Source organism: Fistularia commersonii, chromosome 12 (assembly GCF_037954325.1).
Source record: "Fistularia commersonii isolate RoL2024-O1a breed Wild chromosome 12, RoL_Fcom_v1.0, whole genome shotgun sequence".
NCBI classification, from domain to species: Eukaryota; Metazoa; Chordata; class Actinopteri; order Syngnathiformes; family Fistulariidae; genus Fistularia; species Fistularia commersonii.
Window position 1 is genome coordinate 7,431,923 of NC_141295.1, and position 23,700 is coordinate 7,455,622.

The 23,700-nt window shown below is 40.9% G+C and overlaps 1 protein-coding gene across 3 annotated transcripts in view; it reads right to left on the reverse strand.

Annotated features, from left to right (window-relative positions):
* Nucleotides 1–731: 731 nt before the first annotated feature.
* The window catches only part of ctnna2 (catenin (cadherin-associated protein), alpha 2), a 270,175-nt gene continuing 247,206 nt past the window's right edge, over nt 732–23,700 (reverse strand). For 2 of the 3 annotated variants that reach the window (XM_086156790.1, XM_086156789.1), the window contains exons 16-19: nt 15,729–15,910; nt 14,764–14,869; nt 2,780–2,914; nt 732–1,533 (exon numbers count right to left, since the gene is read on the reverse strand). In XM_086156790.1, coding sequence (XP_086012916.1) covers nt 1,246–1,533; nt 2,780–2,914; nt 14,764–14,869; nt 15,729–15,910 — 711 coding nt within the window. In that variant the 3' untranslated portion in view covers nt 732–1,245. The remainder of the gene's footprint in view (nt 1,534–2,779; nt 2,915–14,763; nt 14,870–15,728; nt 15,911–23,700) is intronic. The other variant, XM_086156791.1, reaches the window with a different exon arrangement.

A 23,700-nucleotide genomic window follows, 5' to 3' on the forward strand; every position in this document is an offset into this window, starting at 1 on the left:
ATTGCATAGATTATGTTTTACGGGGCAGTTTCCACTGGAACTCATCCACTTGGGACAACAAATATCCCTTTCTCTATCCATTTATATGAATTAATATAGTTTAATTTGTCTAATAGCTTTAAGACGGATGCAAACTGATATTCTGATATTATGGTGTAATGCATTAAATAATACCATGAGGAAAACAAAGCAAAACAAAACACAACAGTAGTACACAGGCTTTGTGGGTCAAGTTGAAGAATTTAATAGAGAACGGTGAATATAAAGGTACCATATGGAGGGATTCTATTCTCTGAGCAAACCACAACTAGTCAAACCTCTCCGTCTATGTCAACACGCTACACAACGTTCAATCAAGGTCATCATAGTTAGTGATGTCATCATCAAATAAGCGGATTTAAAAAGGCAACACAATAGATCATAAGTGTGCTTCAAAAAGAAAAATGCTGTATGGGTTATTTTGATAATAATCAGGAACAAGGAAACTACTATGATGCTGACATTTCCAGGTATTTTAAACATAAGTTATTACTATCACTACAGGCTAAAAATTAGATTGGGAAAAAAATAATACAAAAAACAACAACTATATATATATATATAGTTATATATATAGTTATAGCTGTATATAATTATATATATACACATAATATATATATATATATATATAGTTATAGCTGTATATATATATATATATATATATATATATATATATATATATATATATATATAGTTATAGCTGTGTGTGTGTATATATATATATATATATATATATATATAGCTATGTATTTTTTTTTACCAGGGAGCACACCAACACTGATATAGTCCCTTAAGTGTAACTTCTCTACTGAACAATTCAGGAATTCAATTCAGACAATTTAAATGTGAACACAAGCAGCCAGTCAGTGGCAAATAATGATAGCGAATAGGTAGAATATCAACTTCCCCATTTTTAGTGTAGCCTCCTTCTCTAATATGTTTCTTTTTATGTTGTCTTACACACTCTCATAAACAGTCGTATTTGTATCACAGTTTCGCTCTCAAATGTTAAGCTACAATGAGATCGATAAATAATGTGTGTGCTGACTGGCTGTGAGCCACATACAGTAGTTGTGATAGTTAATAATACTGTAGTCCTCCTGAGGTGTTGTCTGGTACATACAGGACAGTGGGGTAACACAATGTCTAAACTTTTCTTTCATTTTCACCATCTTTATGTTGTTTCCTTGGTATGTATGACTATTTTTAGAAGGAGTCCATTGCTTTAAATTCACTTAAAGCCTGGACAGGGGAAATGTGTTTCTTCTGGGAACCTCGTCGCACACGTGTCTGGCACTCCTCTGGTTTCTCCCTCTTGACCAGAGGCTTCTTCTCTGGAGCTTTCATGCGCCAGGACACCACAGGCGAGTTAACAGCTGCTGTTCCATACACCTTCTGGTACTTGGTGGAGGCTACATAAGATGCTTTTACTGTCAGCACCACTGCATTCATTAGATTCTTGGCAGCCTGAATTAGTGAGGTGGCACTGTCCAGCTGGAAGAGAGAATTAATGTTGAAGTGGAAAAAATCACAGAAATACGTAAAGTCAAATCAGGTGTGTTGAAATACGCATTACTTTGTTAACAAATCAATTCAAACATTGACAAGTCATTCATTGATCTACTTTGAGGTAGTTTTCTGAAGGCATTTCAAAAGTTAGGTCTTAACCATATGACATTGTTTATGGAAAACTAAATATACATTAGTAAGACCATGTGTATTCTGTTTCTGTTTTGTTTGGCTGACATTTAAGAGTCCAGTCGGGCCTTTTACCTCATGTAGAGACAAGTCAACTGCTTAGATTTAATGAGCGTGGACTCCAGATGATTACCATGAAAAGGTTAAAATCTCTCCAAGAATTCTTTGTCTTGGGGGTGTGATTTTTAAAAACAGGAATGTGTAGCTCAGTGGTAGAGTGCATGCAAATATGATTAAAAATATTAAACAATGTACTGGATGAAAAACAATGTATTAGCAAAGAAGGAAAAACCCTACACAAATACACACACACTAACTACCACAAGTGATTCATGTGGTGTTAACCAAATGGTCAATTTATCAATTTGTATGTAAAACCATACTGGAAAGAAGCTTAGTTCACCACAATTGCACGACTATGATATGGTTAGAAGTCAATAATATAGACAACTAACATTAAAATGCAAACATTTTCCATTGGCAGTAAACTCTATTGACATATAGTATGTTCTTTCCTATATCTTGGTTCAGACAGTTATATATAATTTTACCCACAGCAGTAAAGATGGGCATGTGTCTTTTAGCTTCCTGGATGATTGACATTTCTTACCTTCTAAACAGTCAGAATGAGGTATTTTGTGTTTTTCAACACACCCTGGGTTTCATACAGAGTCAGGGTTAATGGTGTGACACTCCTGCTCTTGAGTTAGAGACAGATAATGATTTCGCAGTCATCACTGGAACAAGTCTATTTCTATCTAGATAAGCAAGTTAAATCTAGGAGTTCAATAGTAAAATTGAAATTACTTTTGATGTTTTTGCATGATTAGAAGTATAGAATTACTTCTACTGCTCTGAAATAATTGCATCAGCCATAATCTGAATCACCTTTCATTAGTTCTGTCAACCTTCACCCTGGGCTTAAGCCTTTATCCATGGAAGAGTACAGTGCAAAAAATTAGTTAAGTCTGATGATTCATACTCATTCAGATCATACAGAACATTGAACTTGTCTTATCCTGTTTTAGAGAAGTAAACTTACACCAGACACAATGAGCTCTCCACCAAGATTCTGGACCTCAGCTTTCACTTTACTGCAGATGTTGAGCTGATGGCAATACAAAGCAATTCTCTGCAGATAGGCCAAAAGGTCCTGCTTGCACGCTGAATCAGGACACTGGATTAAAAACATAAAAACACATAAACAAGTCAATGACAGCCAGACTTATGATTTCTAAAGAAACTGAACGTGGTATGACATCATTATGAGGAAATGTAAATGCCCATTGCAGTTATAGTATTAATGTTATATAATGATATATATAGATGTTATCAGAGTGTTTGTTTTTGTATCTCAATCATTATATACACTAAGAATAGCCGATTCAGGCAAGTTCTAACTTAAATTTTTGGTGAAGAAGCAAAAAAAAACCTGGTGCCATTGGCATCCTGAAAAGTTCAGTGTCCTATGATTTTTGGTCTGCATGTAAATTAAATGTGTCCCCCATTATATAACCTGACGATGTTAAATCTGAAGCTGATCTAAGGAAGAATCATTATTGGTGTGGTTACTCAAATAAAAACACACTCTTTTGTCTTATAATCCAGTTTCTGTTTTTATTCTCTTACATCAACGGCTCTGTTGCAGGGTGAACTGAAATTCTAGTTTATACTTTGTCATTATGAGTTTCAAAATATGTCAAAATATAAAACATAGCATGAAACCTGGCTATCACAACTACCCAAATACAGTAAGTCTTCCTCTCCTCAGTACTGTATTATTCTTTTAGACTCACGTTTATGTTTCATCTAATTGTAAAAAAAAAAAATATAGTAATCACCTACATATAACTCTAAAAGGAACTCATTCACAGTCACAAGTTAAAAGTAACTTAACATGATACTACTAGACGTGCATGGATGTCAAAATATTGTTTTTTGGCTAACATCTGTTTCTGCTCTGGAAATATACTGTCAAAGCTGAACTGAGCCATAAAAGAATCAGAAACACTGTAGCCATCTTCTTCTATGCTTTCAGCCTTGTTAAATTGTTTTTTTTTTATTATGTGATGATGCTTAATTGTACATCTGACACACTACTGTCAAAAGGTGGCATGCACTGCATTATTTTCGAACTAACTGCTAAATGAGGTTCAACTGTTTGTTGACACTCAAAGTACTTACTTTTGTACATATTAAGATTCAAATTTTCACATGTATTGTCATATGGTGCATGCAAAATAAGACCTTTGATGAAAAGATGGACATGACTAATTGCTTACTGTCAGTAATCTATATACACATGCACACAATAACATAAGGGAGCAGTATCAGATTCAAAATTCCCTTTACTATGATTTTACCATGTACCAGGAACATTGAGTTACATGTCTCTGTCCCATTCTGTTTTTTTGACTTTGTCCCCTACCATTAACATCTCTTAATCCATCAACAGCAAGGTCTTATTTCTACCTTTTGGATACTTGTTTCTATCTTAAGCCCAGTGGAAGATTGAAATAAAAGTGCCATGAAAACTGAAGACCTGTTAGGAAAGTCAAATCGTAGTGTACAATGTAATGAAGAATTGTTGCAGTTGTTATTAATATAATTCATTTAAAAAAAAATACAAAATGATTGATCTTTCCATGCAGCCTTATTGTAAGCCAAACTAAAATTAATGTTCTTTCAATTACCATAACAACATGTTCTGAACAACTAGCAACATGGGGGGGGGCACTTGAGACTTAAAGCCTGAGACTTAAAGTCAGAAGAGTGATGCTGCATGCAATTGCTGATACAGAAAGCCATAGTAAAATGCAGTTTGTATCTCCAGAAAGCATGCAGCATAGCACATATTGGGGGAAATTAAATCTGTGAAATTGAGTAGAAAAATGGCCATTGCTGGAGTGAAAGGGCAAATTTACCTCTAGGGTACACCTAGTGTAGTGCTTAAATGAGTATGAAAGAATTCCCCAACTGTCCTTTCACACAGCAATGTCTTCTGCTTCAGGTGACCTCATCAATAGGGCTGATGAAGTGTCACTGCAACAAGGATAAGTACTTGATGGAATTTTCCAAATCCAATTCAGCTAGATTCAGAACCTGTATGAAACAATGTGTTCTACAAGCACAGGTTACCTAAAAAAATGCAAGGATGCAAAATATATGTACTTTTTTACATTAAATAAATACAGATAATCAAGACTAGGTTGAGGGTTGTGCAATTCCCTTTGGATGTTTGAAAAAAGACACATTTTCTTTTGCTTTCAATAACTCATTCCTGTTATGGCGGATATGTCCGCAAACATGCCTCTCTACTTTTAGAAAGCATGTAAGTGATATTTGAAAATTAACCAAGCTATCTGCTCTTTTCATGGCAGAAATTGTTGATTCAGACACAAGCTCAGTTCCTACCTAAAGCCTGTTAAGAACAGACCACTTTGCAGCAACTGATAAAATCCATAAGTAATAACATAGATAAAGAAGAAAGAGGGATTGCGTCCTGAATTTTTTTTATCATCGATAAAAGAAAGCAAAATGTTAAGAGCTGAGGCTCCTAATGTTTTCAATTCTACTCTTGCATCTATTCTCTGTTAGCAATAATTACAGCATTAATGGTTATGCTTTCATAGCCTGAAACTGTTTTGTAATTAACTATGATCTTGAGAGCAGAGCAGTGTAACCTCAGGAGAACATTGAAGCTGTTACTTCAGTAGCATTATGGTTAGTATGGAAACAGGATATCAGTAGAAAAATGTAACTTGGAATTATGCCCACCTCAAAAGGCTATTTAGGCATAATATTTTTTTAAACTAAGCAAATAGAAAATGAGAGAAAGGAAGAGTAGACTTCAGAACAATAGTATGTGTTAATGTGGTAACTGTAGGTTTACAGTGCTTTTCAAGTACAGTGCTTTGTACACAAGTACAGCATATAAAGATAAAAACAGTACTAAAAACGGGGGGCAGTCGAATGCCAGTCCCCCAACTCAGTTGGATCTGAACTGAGTGTTCAAACATAATACTAAATAGCTTATAGAAATAACTGAAAACTCACCCCCACCCACCCTTTTACAAACAACAAACAATAAACTGACCCAGCCTAGAGGGAATTAAATGAATCAATAATGCCACTGGTCTGAGGCTGGGGTTTGACTGCCCCACAACTCGAGTCTGTCTGGGGATTCTTCTACCCCTTTGCTGAGAAACAACTCACTAACAGAACAAGTGGGGCAAGGGCCTATACCCCAAGTATCTTAAAATGTTAGATGGTCAGGGGATGTAGTAACCCATGAAGGTAACCTCCTCATTGTCTCTAGAGAAGGGATGGGCTCGACTGACATGTCAGCTCATTCTGGAGAGGCTGCCTCCATTTAGGTGACTGGGTGATCTTCCTGGGGGAAATCTTCCGCGGACCGTAACTGAGTGACTCAGTTAAAGTATATCCAGGTCACTGGCCTGTATCTGATCAGTGTGACATTTACAGAGTACTCCTGAACCCACATCAACCGTGTAAGACACTGGCCCCAACTGCAACACCACTAGAACTGGCATCCACTTCTCCACCACCTCTAACCCCGCTGCAAAGTTTCTGGCAAATAGGGCCCTGCGATCCTGCTGATCTGCCTGAAACTGACTCACCACTGCTGCCACACTTGGTTTGAGGAGGTCAAAACAGTTGCAGAGCGGAGGAAGGAAGAGGAAGGGGATGACCAGGGACTCATTACTCGTGACATGTGGGGCAGTTCTTTAGCTGAGCAAGAATGAATCCAGTCTGTGTTGCACTGTGGTTTACTCCCTGGATGCTTTCAAAGAGCCCTACAGTGTTTGCAGAAAACATTCCGCCTACCCATTTGTGTGTGGGTGAGCACATTTGCTTCACTGCATTCATTTTGCGAAAAGCTGCAAAATCACTTGAGGTGAATTTAGGGCTGTTATCGCTGACCAACACTTCAGGCAATTCATGACGACTCAAAAACCTCCTCAGAGCTCGAATGGTCTTAGCAGTCGTGGTGGAATCCATCAACTGCACTTGCGGTCTCTTCAAGTGGGCATCTACAACCGCCAGAAACATATGCCCCTTGAGAGGGCCTGCCCAAAAATTCACGCACGATTCACGTGCGGGAACGCATTACGTGATGACAAAAGTATACCCAATTTTGCATTTTTCCACTTACATCCCCGGCACACTATCGAGGATGTATCCCAAGTCCCAGTTCAAGACGCAGCCTGGTACACCTAGATGCAACACTTCCAAAAAGTGTGAAAAACAACTCCTTATTAGGAAGTGACCTTGACCGTCGAGATGGTGGTATAAATCACCCACTCTCTCTCAGAGGGGGGCCAAATCTTCATCTGCACATCCGACTGGACGCGCCTCAGCGAATGTTTAGGGAGGGCAAACGATCCCCTCGGGGTGACATTCATTCGGGCCCCGGAATTCTCGTAAGTGTATTTCTTGACCTCTAATAAACCACTCAGTTCCTGACAGTTTTGATGTCTTTCTTGGATCACATCTGAACACATCGGGACAACAAAGTCCGGTACTGTGGCGGAGGCAACAAAAACGGACACTGTACTGAATTGTTTAAGGGTGGGCTGTAAGCATGAGGGCCCACCACTGAATGCCATATGCTGGCACTCAATATAGTTGTCAGAGGCCTGTGGTCTTTGAGTCAAATTTAGGCTATAGAGATAGACATTGAACTTGTGTATGCCCTGGGCAAATATGTGCCCAGGGCCTCCCATTCAAGCTGAGAATAGGTTTGTTCAACTTTGCTTAAGGTTCTGAATGTGAACGCTATTTGACTCTCTAGACCACCATGCATCACATGGGAAATCACTGTATCACCATATGCTGACGTGTCACATGCCAGCATGAGTGAGCACTCTTTCTTAAAGGAGCTGTTCTTTTGCTGTGCTGAATGCTTTTGGACACTCCTGGGTCCATTTCCATTGTATGCCCTTATGTAATAATGCATGTGGACTGAGTGTGGTTGCCATGTTTGGGACAAACCTGCCTTAACACTTTATTAGACTGAGAAAAGAGAGTAGCTGGCCAACATTGGTTGGGGCAGGAGCCTCTGGGATAGTACAGAGCTTTTCTGGGGATTTGTGGGGGCCTGTTGCATCAATTATATGCCCCAGGTATTCCGGTGAGTCTCTGAAAAACTCTATTTTTTCACACTGCACACAGAGACCAACTTTTCCCAAGCGGCACAGAACTACCTCCAAGTTTTTCAGGTGATCAGCATCATTATGTCCCGTTATCAGGATGCCATGCCAAAACAGTGCACAGTGGGGAGCCCCTGAAGGACCTGATCCATGACTCGCGGGATGATGGGAGGTAATGATGTAATGCCAAAAAGAAATCGAATGTAACAGAACAGTCCTTGTGATGTGATGTTTTGTGATGGTCAAGTATTTGTGTGAGCTCTCCCGGACTGGCACTTGCAGGTACGCATGAGAGAGATCCAGTTTGCTGAAGCGCTGCCCCCCCCCCCAGCTAGTAAGGCAAACAGATCTTCTATCCCGGGTTAGAATAATGTTCTGCACAAAATGCAGGGTTAATGGTCACTTTAAAGGTGCGTACATCCCCCTTTTTCTTTGTGATGGGCACAATGGGGGTGGCCCATTCGCTGAACTGCACTGAGGAAATCACTTATAGTTGCAGTAGGCGCTCTAGCTCTTCCTCCACTTTGTGCCTGAGTGCATAAGGGACCACCCTCGCCTGACTGAGCTTGGACTAATGATCTGGCTTTGAGTTTCAGTGCTACCTCAAAGTCCTTTAAAGTTCCCAGTTCATCTATGAACACCTCTGCGTGGCTGTTTAGTACTGTTCCAAAGGTGTCATCTTTCCACGTGATGGGTGGATTTGGCTGATGCTACTACTCCTCAGTTCAGTCTCACACTTCTAAACCACTCATGGCCAAATGGGAGGGGGGGGGTACGTTACCTTTGAGCACATACAGGGGTAGCTGTGCACTTTGTTTATTTATATGCACCCTAACTTTCACCACCCCTATTCGGGTGATGACTTAGCCAGTGTATGTTTTCGACATGATGTGGGTGAGGTGCAGACAAATTTGGCTGAATTGTGCATGAAACAGCTTCTCTGAGATCAAGGACACTGCTGCACCTGTGTCTAGTTCCATCTTGGTTGTTTGTCCCTCAACTTTTGGCCTGACCTAGATTACTGCAGAGGCTGGGTTATCCTGTTGTGCAACAGTTACTCTCTGTGTTCCCCTATTTGCTACATCTACCATGTGTAGGGCTACATATGTGTCAGAATCAGTTGTAACCCTGTCACTCCGCATTTCATTGGTGGCAAGCTCATTTACCTGTCTCCTTGAATTTTCCCTCAATTTGTCATCTTTCCTCTTCCATGTTGTGGATCCAGCTTTACTTCTTGGTCTGCTCTCTTTGCATGTACATGAAATGTGGCCTTTCTTACCACAGTGGTGGCTACTCTGGTCCTTGTAAAAGCAGTCACTTTCAGTATGTTTTTTTTTACTACATCCAGTGCATTTCCTCCCCAGCGTGGATGAGAAGGAAACTGCATTCACCTTCAGGAAGCTGCTAAGCTGCTGGGACTCCCTTGCCACTGTCTCTATCCATATGGCGATTTCCACTGCTTTCTGATTGGTGAGGGCGACCTCTGTTAGTAGCCTCTTCTGCATGGACTCGCTGCTCAGGCCAAAGACCAACATGTCCTTCAGTGCATCTTGCAGGTGAGCGCCAAATTCAAAATGCTTGGAGAATTTCTTTAACCCTGCAACGAACTGTGCAAATGACTCTCTGATGTTGTTTATGGAAGCCTTTCAGCAATCACAGTGGCTTTTGGGGAGATATGGGCATGCAGGACTTCCACAGCCTAATCACAAGTTTTCCCTCATGGTTTCTCTGGGCAATCAAGCTGCGCAACAGTCAATATGTTGTCTGCTCGGTCACACGGAGAAAGACTGGAAGCTTCCTGTCATCCTCTTTGCCATTTACCGTCACAAAATGTTCAAGCCATCCAAATATGTTGCTTTGTCGAGGGCCTAAATATGACCAACGATCCCTACCATCTTCTCGAGTAACCGTCAACTGGGCGGCACAGGTGCTTGCAATGCTACCACCACCATATTACCACTGCTAACTACAGTGGATTCTTCACCACCCAAGCATTCTTGCGAGCCGCTGGGTGAATCATACTTGTTACAATTTGTACAATTTGTTATGTTCCCCAAGTGCGTGTACTTAAGTACATATACTGTCGGGACTAAACTTATCCAAGAGTAACGGGTGAGGCTGTGATATCGGGCTGCCATTCTGGAAGTACTTCATTCAGACACTGGGGAGAATGACCAGAGCAGACAAACACAATCCAATACATCAAACTCCTCCCGCAGTCTCTCTGGAGCCCCATAAGCCAAAGGCCCAAAAAGCTTCTTCTACAGCTTGAGGGCATCCCTCACTGTAGGTTATCCCCACGACAGGCACCAATCACCTTGGCCACACCTCCAGTCAGTCACCTTGAAAATGGAGGCATGGAACATTGCCCACTCGAATGATGCCCCCATATCCCCTTCTGCATGACATTCCCAGCAGACATTCAATCCGTTTCAGCCTCCCAAGGCCTGATGGGCATCAGAGCCAACTCACCACTAGGTGGTGTTAGGTCCCTGTCTAGGGTTGCGAGACCATACAAAAGGTTGGGAACGAAAGTATGCAGACACGAGTTACGGAAAAATATAGTGTATTCATTAAGTCTAAAAACAATGGTAAAAAGTGGATAAAGTGAAAAAGTGTAAAGTCCTTGGCTCCAAAATTGTTTGTGGTTTAAGGTAAAAAAAAATGTTTTCTCCCCCAAAGCACAGCATGGCACACCGGCAGTCTCCCCAAAACAATTCCCCAGTCAAAAGAGACTGCGCAGCACATCAACTGTAATGATAGTTTCATCACAAGAACTAGGTCAGGAACACTTGGATGTCTTCAATAGTGAACACAATTGTAATAAGCACAAGATAATTTTATAAATAGTAGACTGAAACTGAAAAAGTATAATGCACCCAAGACAAGTTTATGGATGGTTGGTGTTACATAATTTTTTTGTGTACAAATTCACAAAAATCTATATAAAACTAGCATTCCAGTTAGAGTAGCTACTAGCCATAAGACCACAATTAATTTAAATGTTTTTGAATAGATCGTCCAAAATCAGACATAAATATATCTGAGGAATGAACACTGGAAATTCTATCTGACCAAGAGCTACCTTGAAAGACTTTTTGCTTTGAACTCAGCATTTTATCAACTGTACCACTAAAAAACACTTATTGCTCCATGGTTAAGGAGCTGTCATGTAGTTAATTCTTTATACAAATTATATTCCGCTTACTTAGATTTTTGTTAATCTGCCTGCTATCAAACAACTTGAGTCCAAATCAGCAAAGATAAATGAATTGGCACATTTGTAGAAGTTTTCTAATTTGAAAAAAAAAAAATTAAATGCTTATCTCATGCAAATAAAATAAGCATCAAATGAGATGATGAGAGATGTACTTCAATAAATGCTACTCAACCTTCCACCAGTATGTGGATTATCACTTCTGAAAATAAAAAACTGGATCTACGGTATGCCGATACCAAAGATGCATACAGCGCCACTGCTTTGTTCCACAGGAATGAGGTGCATCACTGGGTTTGAGGGGACAGACAGACAGACAGCCAGCAGGGGGCTTGGAGAGAGCTGATGAATTCAATCACTTCTTCAATAGCTCAGTCTGAAATTCCCCCAACATGTCCAGACCCTCACAGGAACCATTTAACTCCTCTGCCCTCACATGTACAGCTCATTTCTCCCCTCTTCCACTCACTCTTCAACATCTATTCCATCCCCCCCATCCACTGAGGACACCCATATCCCTACCCACCACCCCCGCCAATCCACTAAGACTATCATCTCCTGCCCCCCTGTGGCTGTGACCCAGTGGTGGGCCGTCAGGGCCTGCAAGGCCTTCTCTGCTGGCCTAAAAAAATATCTGAATCACAAACGTTAATTATATTTTGTCCATGAATACTAATTAAATAATTCCAAATGGTCTGTTCACTTTCACTTCCTTTCTTAGTTTTTCTCTTGGTTGTGCCGCTTCCAGACATACATTTTCATATTAACCAATCTTATTTCAGCCATAATCCTCTGCCAGGCAGGGTCAAAGTCAAAGGAATCTGCCTGTGTGTGTGTGTGTGTGTGTGTGTGTGTGTGTGTGTGTGTGGGGGGGGGGGGGGGGGGGGGCACAATCAGTTCTGCAAGCCTGTTACGCAAACAATAAGTGTTGATGACGCTGTTGATGCAACCAATCAGATTTTGAGTTGGCGACATCAAAGCCCTCTAGCAGGCTTCAGCAACGTCGGCGTATTCACACCCTTGGATTGCATAGTCACAGAGTGGACAAGTACATTAGCGAGGAGAAGCGCACTAGGGAGCTGCGAAAAGAAATCTGTTGTTTTTGTTTAATATGGGTATTGTCAACCCACAATGGCTGCAAGAGAAGAAGAAACTGATTTAGTTGCTTATATATTGTTAAAGCCGTTTTCTAGATAGAGTTTTGAAGAAAAGCTGGACATAGTAAGGAAAGGTCGGGTAACTCCTAAGCTATCGAACCTGTCACAACCAGGAAAAGGATTTGTCTGACATTTTTAAGCCACAAACTACGACCGGTACCCCTGGCTCACAGGCTCCAAGGTACACTGCAAATTGTATTGCTGGGAGTGCTTGAAGACGAAGCGCAAGGATAATCTGTACAACAGGATAATAGAACTCTATTTGAGGAAAGGAAGGAGGATGGATTTTGTCTACAAATGATCAGAATTTTGGTGAGTAAAATGCTGCTATTTTCCTTAATAATATGGAAAGTTTATGAAGTTATTATTGATGTTTTTTTATGTGTCGCCTACGTTTGCTATAAAGGCATTTATTGTGGCTCCTGTCTGTTTTTGTGGCTGCCGCCACAAGACCGGACTTTATCTCGGTGTGTTCAGATTTCATTGAGGGAAAAAACGTCATAATGGTCAGGAACTGATCAAGCAAGAATGGTTTATTCAAAATAAGGAAATACACTTACGAGATATACCGGACCAGAGATATCCCCGGCTACAATGAATGTCACCCCAAGAGAATCGTTCACCCTCTCTGCACACCCGCTGAGATGCGTCCAGCGGATGTGCAGGTGAGGAGGTTCTGGCCCTGAGCTGAGGAGGCGCGGTCATTTCATACCCGGATTCATTTCCTAATAAGAATTTGTTTTACACACTCTTGGAATTGTGGCACTTGGGATGCCGGGCTGCATCCCGGACAGATGCCTGAAGATGCCACAGGGTGCATGATTGATAACGCCCAAGGGGTGTCAGTTGGGCATCCCTTTGTTGTCACTTGATGCGCTCCTGTGGGCACATTTTAACACTACACAAGTTATCTATCTGCAATGCACCACTCATTATACTGCATTTCTGCATAATAAAATGTTTTTTCAGAGCCATAAACTAATTATTGGGGGGTGGATTGATTCGGAGCACCACTGAAGGCCTAGGTGTAAAATGCACGGCTCGCCACTGCTGTGACCACAGACCGGGTCAGGAGACAACTGGAGACTCCACTAGCGTAAGGCTGCAGGTCCTGATGGTATCTTCCCCCCAGTTTCTGAAGACCTGTGCCAGACAGCTGTCGTTACTGTGACACGTCTACAGCCTGAGCCTTAGCCAGGAGAAAGTACCGGTGCTGTGGAAGACATCCTGCCTGGTTCCCGTGCCCAAGAAGTCGTCACCATCAGATCTCAAAGACTATTGACCAATTGCTCTCACATCTTATATGATGAAAGTTCTGGACAGACTGGTCTTAGCCCACCCGAGGCCACAGATGAAGTTGGTGCTGGACCCTCCTATCAGCACCCCATGGGAATTGAAGATCCCATCATCTACCTACTGCAAAAAGCTCATCTGCATCTGAATCATGGAGGTGGTAATGTGAGAATCACATACTTTTATTTCTCCATTGCTTTCAACACCATTCAGCCACTGCTGTTGGGGAAGAAAAAGCGGGTGATGGATATCAGTGGCTCGGCGATCTCCTGGATTACTGACTACCTGACAGGCAGGCCGCAGTTTGTCCATTTAGGCAGTGTTCTGTCTGAAGTGGTGGTTAGTGATACTGGAGATCTTTTATCAGTTTGTTGTCTCCAGTGCCATATTTTTTGCAGTTGTGTGTTGGGGGACCAGCATCAGAGCCAGAGACTCCCACAGACTAGATAGGGTCATCAGGAGAGCTGGCTTTGTGATTGGTCACAGGATGGAGAATTTTTAGACCATGGTGGAAAGAAGGACGCTTAAGAAACTGTCGTCCATCATGGACAACCTTGACCACACCTCCACCTCACACTGGATTGACAGTGGAAGAGTTTCTCCAGCACAGTTACAGACCGTTGTCGGACGGAAAGATACAGGTAATCTTTCCTACCTCATTCCATAACCCTATACAATAACTCACTGTAATCAGTTACTGCGTTACTGCGTCCTGTCTCTTGGTAAATATGGAGACCCTTTTTTTTTAATTATACTTTATATTTTTACACTTCAGAGTTTATTTATTTTATGTATTTTTTACATGTGTTTTTAGCTCTGTGGTCCTTATATATCTTGCTGCCGCTGCCAAACAATTTTCATACATCTCATCTCAAGTGTCATTATTCTAAACACAGAAAAGCTTTCCAAAAAATGGCAAACCCTAAAGCATTTATTTGCAGATGCATTTACATTCCTCTAAGTTTAAACAGAAAAATACACATTAGGATACTAATGAACTCTGAACGTTTAGAGACTCTGGAAAGACACTTAAAGCTTGTGTAATTAATAAAACAATATTAAGACCAAGGGTGTAGTAGGTAGACTACAGCTCCATTATATGATGTGTGAAACAATTTAAGACCGTCAGAATGATGTTATACTAAATGAATAACAGTAACAGAGACTGACTGAGTTGCAAAGATACCTGATCTGCAACAGCACGTGCCAATTTGTCCATTCTGGAACCAGCTTCTGCAATCTTTTTAGCTGCGTTGATCACATCAGAAGAATTCTTGAGGGGCCCTTTGCCCCTGAGAAAAAAAAAGTCAGAGAAGCAAAATGGGTGCAGGATATTAACATTTTGTCTTTACAGAATGATATTCCAACATTACATATGACATTACAACAACAATAATAATAATAATATAAGACATATTTTAGTCATTCTCTGTATTGCTAATTCTGCACACTGGACAATTTAGAGTCATATGAATATTTCTAGTCTTCAATTCACTTATTGACTGTTTTAGGACGGTGGAAGGAAATTATACAAATACAAAAAAAATACAAACATAGAAAAAACATGAGAACTCTTGACAGATAAACAACAGTATGAATCAAAGCGAGAATCTTATAGCTGTGAGGATGAAATACTAACTAACTGTTCCACCCGCATTAAAAACACATCCATTTCATATAATTGCCTGTGAAGGTTCTCAAATCTTGTTGTAGAAAATTGACTTTTTCAGGGTTTTGAAGACATTCATGCTCTTATCAAAGAGGTTTCTTCTGAACTAAAGATGAAATCAAGAAGTTGTTGAGGTGAGAGGCAAATGTCTTAAATATGAACAGGTGAACAATGATTACATTCAACTGTTATTACCACACTGACTTTTAGTTCCTCTGACCACAGAGTGCCCAAGTCCGTTAACTATTGGCAAAATTAATTCCTTTCAGGTTATTGTGTTTGCATTGGTTTTCTAATAGTTTACCTTTCCTCTTGCGCCTGAAATTGCTTTTATCTGAAATCTGCTAAAGCCTTAAAACTTCACTCAAAATTTTTTTTTTTTTTTAAAATATGTTTGTCAGTAAGTTATCAGATTCCATACAATAGCTCAAGGTTAATTTCTCTTTCTTGAATACAAATATTTTTGCAATGAAATCACCTACCTGGTAAAATCAGTCATTTCCATCATTATCATACACATCTGTTTAGCCAATACAATAATGTCATTGCCGTTGTCATCCCACTTCGCCACTTCAGCATCAAGCTTGCACTTTTCTTGTCTGAAGCTCTCAACCTGCTCGGCAATCTTGGCCTTTTCTTCCTGAGGAAGTTGTGCCATGATTGCCTGCAATAAACATACCAAGTATAAAGAAAACAAAAATATTAGAGGAAGAGAGGATTATTTGAAAAATTGAGAAGACAACTGATAATTTTACAGAAACAGAAGAATTTAGATACAGAGAAGATAAGGCTAGTGATGGAGAATAATTGTGAAAAGATGAAACTGGGAATGAATGAACATGGCTATGCCTATCAAAAGAATATTATGAAAAGACTTTTAGCAGTGGTGGCCGTCAGGGCCCGCAAGGCCGTCACTGCTGGCCTAAAAGAATATCTGAATCACAAACGTTAATTAATATTTGTCCAAGAATACTTATTTAACAATTCCAAATGGTCTGTTCACTTCCTTTCACAGTTTTTCTCTTGGTTGTGCCGCTTCCAGACATATATTTTCATATTAACCAATCACATTTTCTGTTGCCATAATCTGTTGCCAGGCCTATGTGTGTGTGTGTGTGTGTGGGGGGGGGGGGGGGGGGGCACAGTCAGTCTTGCAAGCCCTTTATGCAAAAAATTAGTGTTGATGACACTGCTGCTTCAACCAATCAGATTTTGAGTTGCCGACATGAAAGCCCTCTAGCAGGTTTCAGCAACATCAGGTATTCACACCCTCTGACTGCATAGTCACAGTGGGCAACTGTATTAACGAGGCGAAGCCTACTAGTGAGCTGCGAACAGAAAAATTGTTGTGTTTGTTTAATATTGTTTTTTTTCAACCAACAATGGCTGCAGGAGGAGAAGAAACGGATTTAGTTACTAATATATTGTTAAAGCGAGTTTCTTTTTGAAGAAAAGCTGGACATAGTAAAGAGAGGTCAGGCAACTCCTAAGCTAGCGGACTTGTCACAACTAGGAAAAGGATTTGGCCAACATTTTCAAGCCACGAACTATGACCGGTACCCCTGACTCACAGGTTCTGAGGCAAATTTCATTGCTGGGAGTGCTTGGAGTCGAAGTACAAGGATAATCTGTACGACAGAATAATTGAACTCTATTGGAGGAGACAAAGGTGGATGGATTTTGTCTACAAATGATCAGAATTTTGGTGAGCTGCTATTTTCCTCAATAATACTGCAAGTTTATAAGGTTGTTAATGGTGTTTTTTATGTGTCAGCTGTTTGCTATAAAGGCATTTATTGTGGCTACTGTCTGTTTTTGTGGCTCCCACCACGAGACCGGACTTTTGTTTTCCACGTGTGTTCAGGAACTGATCAAGCAAGAATGGTTTATTCAAAGTCAGGAAATGAATGTCAGCCCGAGAGGATCATACACCCTCTCTGGACGCCCGCTGAGACGCGTTCAGTGGATGTGCAGGTGAAGAGGTTCTGGCCCTGTGCCAAAGAGGCGTGATCATTTTATACCATTGCCTCATCGGTCGGGTTTATTTCCTAATAAGGACTTGTTTTATACACTCTTGGAATTGTGGCACTTGGGAATGCAGCCACAGGGCGGCACTGGCCTATGTCTCTCCAAGCCTGCCTTGCGGGGGCACGGAGCAGTGTCTCCCTGTGCCGGTCCCAAGCCCGGATAAATGCAGAGGGTTGCGTCAGTAAGGGCATCCGGCGTAAAACTTTTGGCAAAACCAAACATGCGAGTCAACCAAACTATACCATACCGGATCGGTCGCGGTACTGATGACCTACAGGGTACTAATGGAAATTGGGCTACTGTGGGTCGAAGAACAAGAAAAAGACAAAGAGGAGGAGTGCGTGTTCGGAAGCAGAGAGAGAAGAGGAAAGGCAAGAGTCTGGGACTGAGAATAGTGACATTGAATATTGGGTATATGACAGGAAAAGGTAGAGAGTTGGTCGACATGATGCAGAGAAGGAAGGTGGATATACTGTGTGTCCAGGAGACCAGGTGGAAAGGTAGTAAGGCTAGAAGCTTAGGAGCAGGCTTTAAGTTGTACCAATTATGGTATTGACAAGAACAGAAATGGAGTAGGCGTTATCTTGAAGGAGGAGTTCGTAAGGAACGTCGTAGAGGTGAAAATAATGTCAGATAGACTTATGAGTCTGAAACTGGAAATTGAAGGTGTGATGCTCAATGTTGTTAGTGGCTATGCCCCACAGGTGGGATGTGAATCTGAAGAGAAGGAGAAGTTCTGGAATGAGTTGGATGAAGTGATGCAGAATATTCCGAGAAATGAGAGAGTGGTCATTGGTGGAGACTTCAATGGACATGTTGGTGAAGGCAATAGAGGGGATGAAGAAGTGATGGGCAGATTTGGTATCCAGGATAGGAATGCAGAGGGACAGATGGTGGTAGATTTTGCAAAAAGGATGGAAAAAGCTGTAGTGAATACCTTTTTCCAGAAAAAAACAGGAACATAGGGTAACTTATAAGAGCGGAGGTAGGCGCACGCAGGTAGACTACATCTTGCATAGACGAGGTAACCTGAAAGAGATCAGTGACTGCAAAGTAGTTGTAGGTGAGAGTGTAGCCAGACAGCATAGGATAGTGGTTTGTAGGATGACTCTGGTGACAAGGAAGATGAAGAGAACAAAGGCAGAGCAGAGGACAAAATGGTGGAAGCTGAAAAGGGAGGAGTGTTGCATGGTTTTCAGGGAGGAGTTGAGAAGGGTCTGGGTGGTCAGGGTGAGCTTCCAGATGATTGGACAACTACAGCTAGTGTTATCAGGGAGACAGGTAGAAGAGTACTTGGTGTGTCATCTGGAAGGAAAGTAGATAAGGAGACTTGGTGGTGGAATGAGGAAGTGCAGGAGTGTATACAGAGAAAGCGGTTAGCGAAGAAGAAGTGGGATACTGAGAGGACTGAAGAGAACAGACAGGAGTTCAGGGAGATGCGGCGAAAGGTAAAGATAGAGGTAGCAAAGGCAAAACAAAGGGCTTACGATGACTTGTATGCTCAGTTGGATAGTAAGGAGGGTGAGGATGATCTATACAGGTTGGCGAAACAGAGAGATAAAGATGGAAAGGATGTACAACAGGTCCGGGTGATTAAGGACAGAGAGGGAAATGTACTGACAGATGCTAGAAGAGTGATGGGAAGATGGAAAGAGTACTTTGAAGAGCTGATGAATGTGGAAAATGAAAGAGAGGCAAGGGTAGAAGAGGGGACTATTGTAGACCACAAAGTTGCAAAAATTAGTAAAAGTGAAGTGAGGAAAGCATTGAAGAGGATGAAGAGGCGAAAAGCAGTTGGTCCTGATGATATACCTGTGGAGGTGTGGCCCTGTCTAGGACAGGGTGCGGTATATTTTCTGACTAGATTATTCAACAGGATCTTAGAGAGTGAGAAGATGCCTGAAGAATGGAGACAAAGTGTGATGGTGCCTATTTTTAAGGATAAAGGGGATGTGCAGAATTGTGGCAACTATAGAGGGATAAAGTTGATGAGCCATACAATGAAGTTATAGGAAAGAGTGGTGGAAACTAAACTGAGAGCAGAAGTCAGCATCTGTGAACAGCAGTATGGCTTTATGCCTAGAAAGAGTACTACAGATGCAGTATTTGCGTTGAGAATGCTAATAGAAAAGTACAGAGAAGTTCAGAGGGAGCTGGATTGTGTTTTTGTAGACCTAGAAAAGGCATATGACAGGGTGCCAAGAGAGGAGCTCTGGTATTGTATGAGGAAGTCTGGAGTGGCAGAGAAGTATGTTAGACTGGTGCAGGACATGTATGAGGTTAGATGAGGTTAGACAGGAATCCCCATGGACCATGATGTTTGCGGATGACATTGTGATCTGTAGTGAGAGTAGACAACAGGTAGAGGAAAATCTAGAGAGGTGGAGATATGCTCTGGAAAGGAGAGGAATGAAAGTTAGTCGCAGCAAGACAGAATATATGTGTGTGAATGAGGGGAACTCGGGTGGAACGGTGAGGCTACAGGGAGTGGAGATCAAGAAGATGGAGGATTTCAGGTACTTAGGGTCAACAGTCCAGAGCAACGGAGAGTGCGGAAAAGAGGTGCAGAGACGGGTCAAAGCAGGTTGGAATGGGTGGAGAAAAGTGTCAGGGGTACTATGTGATAGAAGACTTTCAGCCAGAATAAGAGGAAAGGTGTACAAGACAGTGGTGAGACCAGCGATGATGTATGGACTAGAAACTGTTACAATGACCAAAAGACAGCAGGCAGAACTAGAGGTTGCAGAGATGAAGATGTTGAGGTTCTCTTTGGGAGTGACCAGAATGGATAGAATCAGGAATGAGTCTATCAGAGGAACAGCACATGTTCAATGTTTTGGAGAGAAGGTCAGAGAAGCCAGACTGAGATGGTTTGGTCATGTACAGAGAAGGGATAGTGAATATATTGGTAGACGGACGCTGGAATTGGAGCTGCCAGGCAAGAGGTCTCGAGGAAGACCAAAGAGAAGATTTATGGACGTAGTGAGAGAGGATATGAAGGTAGTTGGTGTGAGAGAGGAAGATACAGATAATATGGTTAGATGGAGAAAGTTGACTCGCTGTGGTGACCCCTGACGGGAAAAGCCGAAAGAAGAAGAAGAAGAAGAAGAAGAGGAAGGAATCGTGGCACTTGGGGTGCCGGGCTGCGCCCCAGACAACGCCGCAGGGTGCAGGATCGATTACGCGTGGGGGGTGTCAGTGGAAGAGTACAGAGTTGGGCATCCCTCTGTCGTCATGTGATGCGCTCCCGCGAGCAAATTTTAACACCACACGGGTTATCTATCTGCGATGCACCTCCCTTTATACTGCATTTCTGCATAATAAGATGTTTTTTATAGCTATAAATTAATTATTGGGAGTGAATTGATTCGGAGCACTACTGAAGGCATAGGTATAAAACGCACGGCCCGCTTCTGAACATGCAGATATGAATGATATATCATGCTTTTGAAGTGATTCAATAAAGTTTGAAAGTTTATGACGAACAAATAAACATTTTCAAACCTTGAGAACCTACATATGTAAAGAACAGGTCAGTTTTGCTTTTTTCTTTTATTTATTTTCATTCAATGAAAAGTTTGCTCTCTAAGCCTGTAGTGGTCAGGCAGTGGCCTGGCTTTTGTGGCAAGCAAAAAATGGCCTTAATCTTGTGGCAAGGTCACATGTCAGTAAGAGTCCTGCGTTACTCAGGAGACTGACTTTTTAGAGCAGAGAATGAATAATGCATTTGTTCAACATTATTTCAGGAAAGTGGGATATTAAAAAGCGTAACCTGGCAGCCATAGGGTTAATTATATCAAGTTCGGAAGAGAACAGGAGCATGGCTAAAAAATTGTCACTATTTATCTAAATCTATTGTTGTATGTATTGCAGGAATTGTGGTTCTGGCAATGAAAAAATAACCATTAAATTGTTGTTTTTTTTTCTTTTTTATGTGTGATTTGTGTGAAAAAAATGAAACCAAAAAAATGAAAAAATATTTTTCGAACAATGTCATGTTGCTACAAGAGGAGTAGTTTTTTGGAACACTTTTTTCAAAAGTTTCTCATGAAAGGCTGACAGATTTTTACACATGCACAGGTCTACTGATCTCTATGGGGAGGGTATTAAAAAGCTTTGACTCTGGTTAGTTATGAAGAGCTTAAACAATTAAAATGAGGCTCCCAAGCCCTGTCATGATTTCATCTGCTGTACCAAGCAAAAAACTATCAACCACTGGACAGTGGACTCCATTGGCAAAACATGTGATTTTACTGAACAGCAACCCTCTGCTGATATCAAGTGTTTAAGAAAAAAGGGGTAACAAAAAAAAATACTAGTGCAGTAAAAGCACTGCAGTAATTTGGAAAATAAACCGTATTCTGTCTTATTTCATCCGTGTGTCACATAAACCTTTTAAAACAACCATAACACTGGGATGGAGCAGAGACCAAAAAATGATAAAACACAATGCAAAAAAAAAGGTTACTACAATTTTGCTATGATTGGCATTTATGATATTTTACACTACAAAACGTGTGGATCCCTTTCGTGTTTCTTTCATCTTAACTTCCAACTCATGGTTATCTTTATTTTCTGTGACTTTGTTTTTATATGAAGACACAGAGACTGACTGTGAGAGGTGGTTATTATTTGTGTTTCTCTTCTGTGACACCATAGGGTCACAGCATACATACATATTTTGTATCCATACTCAAAGGAAAGATTGTTAGGATATCTCTGCTGGTAATATGTAACCTAATACAACCACATAATAACCCTAAAAAGTATGCTGCTGCTGTCAAAATGCTTAACTATATGGAATTGCAGTGATTGTATGGATTACCTTTAAAATTATTTGACAATATTTATCATTGTTATTTGCATGAAATGTATTATTCATATTCTGTGCACAAAATAATGGATTGGACCAAGACAAAAAGTTAGAGGAACCAAAAATTGTCTTTACATTTATACAGCAAATCATTTTCCTATAATCAATTATATGTGGGAGTGGGGAGAGATAAGGAGGGACGCAGTTTTTGATCAAACTACTTTACTTTGTGACAAAAGGCAGACTAAAAGTAAAAAAGGAGCAGAATAAAGGGCTCTGAAGAAAAAAAGAAAGCTGCTGCTCTGGTGTAAACACATGAACCACTTCAGACATAAGGGGAGCAGGAGGGAGCTTGGTGACCCTTCAGAATTCTCTTTTCCCCAAATACCTTCCCAAGCTTTACTGATAAGAACAAAGAATGAGACTTGGGAGCTTAACATAGTGGCAAACCCAAACAAGGGAGCATTGTGCCAAAACACTCAGCAACTCTGCTGTATCTCTGAAGATTAGAGCACTTTCGTGTTGTCTACACAGAGCACTGCATCATGAAATGACTTAATTTCATTCTATTTAAAGTAAAAGATGAGAACACTTTAGAGTTCAATTATTTTGGAGGATCAAAACTGTTATCCCATCACTATATTGATATATCTACTATTTTATTTGAGGTTACAGCTGCATGTCGTTATAAAAAAAAAGGATACTTTATACACATCTCATTTGCCAATGAGTTTTTCTGCCCTCATATTATACATGTCTCCACTAATGATTTAACTTAATGACTCTGTGCAACAAAAGGAACCAGTAGAACATTACAAAGGCAAAACAAAAAAAAATTAAAAGGGGTTCCTGGAATTATTCCTGACTTAATTTACTTTGGTTTTATATGAAGATGCAGAGACTGTAAATCTGAGGGGTGGCTATTTTTCATGTTTCTCGTCTGTGACACCATAGGGTGACAGCAAAAACATATTTTGTTTATATGCTGGCTCTCACTGTGTGGTATAAATGTTTAGCACAACTGTATCTGCTGCTTATCCTGCACTCAGAGTCGCGGGGGATGCTGGAGCCTATCCCAGCTGCCCTCGGGCAAGAGGCGGAGTACACCCCTGGACTGGTCGCCAGTCAATCGCAGGGCCACATACAAAGACAGCAGCATATACAGACAGACAACATTCACTCATTTGGGGCCATTTTCCCATTTTTTTACAATTAACCTGCTGCATGTTTTTGGAGTGTAGGAGGAAAACAACACAAACACGGGGGAGAACATGCAAACTCCACACAGAAAGGTTGAAATTGAACCAGTGTCCCTCATGCTGTGAGGCCGAAGCGCTAATCACTGCGCCACCGTGCTGCCAAACTTATTGACAAACAATTCACATGCTCTGTGATTTTATTTATTTTATGCTGTTTGTTAATTTCTCCTCATGAGTGTACATATTGTGAGGTTCATGGCTATATAATTCAAGGTTGAGCCACAGGGAGATGCAATGGGCCAATTCATATTCCTGTCACTACAACAATAAAATCAAATACCACACACCACTAGAGCCCTTGTATTGCGTGAAGGAGGCAATCACTGACACTGTGTTAATATATTTTAAGTTGAG